The 1,797-nt window shown below is 33.7% G+C and overlaps 1 protein-coding gene across 1 annotated transcript in view; it reads left to right on the top strand.

The window, feature by feature from the left end:
* LOC107458518 (uncharacterized) overlaps positions 1 to 1,231 on the top strand; it is an 11,570-nt gene extending 10,339 nt beyond the window's left edge. Inside the window, exons 4-7 of the mRNA XM_052257581.1 lie at positions 28 to 240; positions 325 to 417; positions 503 to 604; positions 872 to 1,231. Of these exons, the coding sequence (XP_052113541.1) occupies positions 28 to 240; positions 325 to 408 (297 nt within the window). The 3' untranslated portion in view covers positions 409 to 417; positions 503 to 604; positions 872 to 1,231. The remainder of the gene's footprint in view (positions 1 to 27; positions 241 to 324; positions 418 to 502; positions 605 to 871) is intronic.
* Positions 1,232 to 1,797: the final 566 nt, after the last annotated feature.

The following is a 1,797-nucleotide window of genomic DNA, read 5'->3' as shown; positions in this document are numbered from 1 at the left end:
TTTGTTTGTTTGTTTGTTTGTTTGAAGCCCCACTTCCATTTTACAAGCACAGAAAAGATTGCCTACAGGTATTGCATTCAAAGTATTGCAAAGAAGTGGGCAACATATAGGCAAAGATTGTGGAATGAGTTCTATGATCCAACCATGAGAAGAGAAGCATTGGTGAACAATGTGCCTGATGATGTTCCAAGAGATCAATGGGCTTGCTTTGTCAATTATCGACTAAAACCGTCTACAGTTGTAAGACACTAAACAATTCATTTAGTTATTGTTGTACTTTAATTAAAAAAAATTATTAATTGAAGTTATTATATTTATTTTTAGGAGCTTTGCATGAAAAATAAGGAAAATCGAAGCAAGCAAACCATTCCTCACACTTGTGGATCTAAATCCAACTCTCGGAGGTGACATGAGATGGTATATATACACACACTTGGTACATGTGTGATTTTACTTGCATTATATATGTTAATTGTTTAACTCTTTATTCCTTCTTTTTTAGTACTTGGAAACGGGAAAGAAGCCTAGTAGAGGAATGATGTACATTGAAACACATAAGAGGAAGGATGGGTCTTTTGTAAATAACAAGGCATTAACTATAGTGGTAAGTGTTTTGTAAACCTTTGCTATCTTATCTTATTTTATTTGTATGTGATCATGTGAAAATGGGATTTGAGTGTAGTTGCTTGTGGATTGAGATATATAATGATTATAGGAAAGTGGTTCACTTCACTTGCAAGCACTTTTCATTTTAAATTTTTAGTTGTGATAATGGTCTAGGAACATTAGAATAATCATAATCTGCAATGCCATTGATTACATGTGTTGCTACTTTTAAATTGAATAGTTTCTATTTACTACTTTTAAATAGGAACAAATTGAGCTGAATATGACACAGTCAAATACACAATTTGAGGTGTCCCCTAATGATGCTGTTGGTAAAGTTTTGTGGCCTGAACACTCTGGGAGAGTTCGTTGTATGGGCATGGGAGCAGCGCCTACAAATACCTTTAGGAATGTGAGAAGCCGGCTTAATGGGATGACCATCTCCACTAATTCAGCTGTATCTTCTTCGCCTACTACTGCTGCAATTTTACAGGAAAAGATCAATAATTTGGAGTTTGACTTACATAATTCACAGCAAAAGGTCATTAGTCTAGAGTCTAAGTTGCAGCAATCATTTGATATGATGAAAGCATATCTAATGATGAAGGAAGGAGGAATTCCCGAAGCACTTGTTGGCTTTTTTTCTGCCCGCGAGATAACTTTATAATCTTTTCTGCCCGCGAGGTAACTTTATAATAAATTCATTTGTTAGGAATATAAGTTTAGATGGAGTAATACTCATTAATAGTGGAGTCTAATTATTGAAATTGAATATGTTCATATCATCAATTCTAATTATAGAAAAGGGAGTGTTATGTTAAAGTTGTTACATTATTTTACCAACTTGTTTCATTATTAGTGGTAACGCACGACTCTAGATGCCAAAAATTAGGCTGAGAATAGTTAAGAACAAGGACATCACAATATTCTTGCTTTCTGTTAGTGGTTGTTGTCCATTAAACATGGGAAACTATTCTGCTGCTGCGTTTTGCAATAAGAAGCTATAGTCATATATCATTCATTTTCCCAAAACAAATCAGCCTCACAAAAAGATAACCATATTTTACTGAATTCGGCTGAACCCATGAACACCAATACATTTTGTAATAATTAGTTATTAGGCAATTACTTAATTATATCAATTTGGTCATAAATTAGTGCAAGTTGTCTCTGATCCTGTTTTAGGATAAT

Source organism: Arachis duranensis, chromosome 2 (assembly GCF_000817695.3).
Source record: "Arachis duranensis cultivar V14167 chromosome 2, aradu.V14167.gnm2.J7QH, whole genome shotgun sequence".
Lineage (NCBI taxonomy): Eukaryota > Viridiplantae > Streptophyta > Magnoliopsida > Fabales > Fabaceae > Arachis > Arachis duranensis.
The sequence above is the reverse complement of the archived record's forward strand: the minus strand, read 5'-3'. Positions and strand labels throughout refer to the sequence as shown.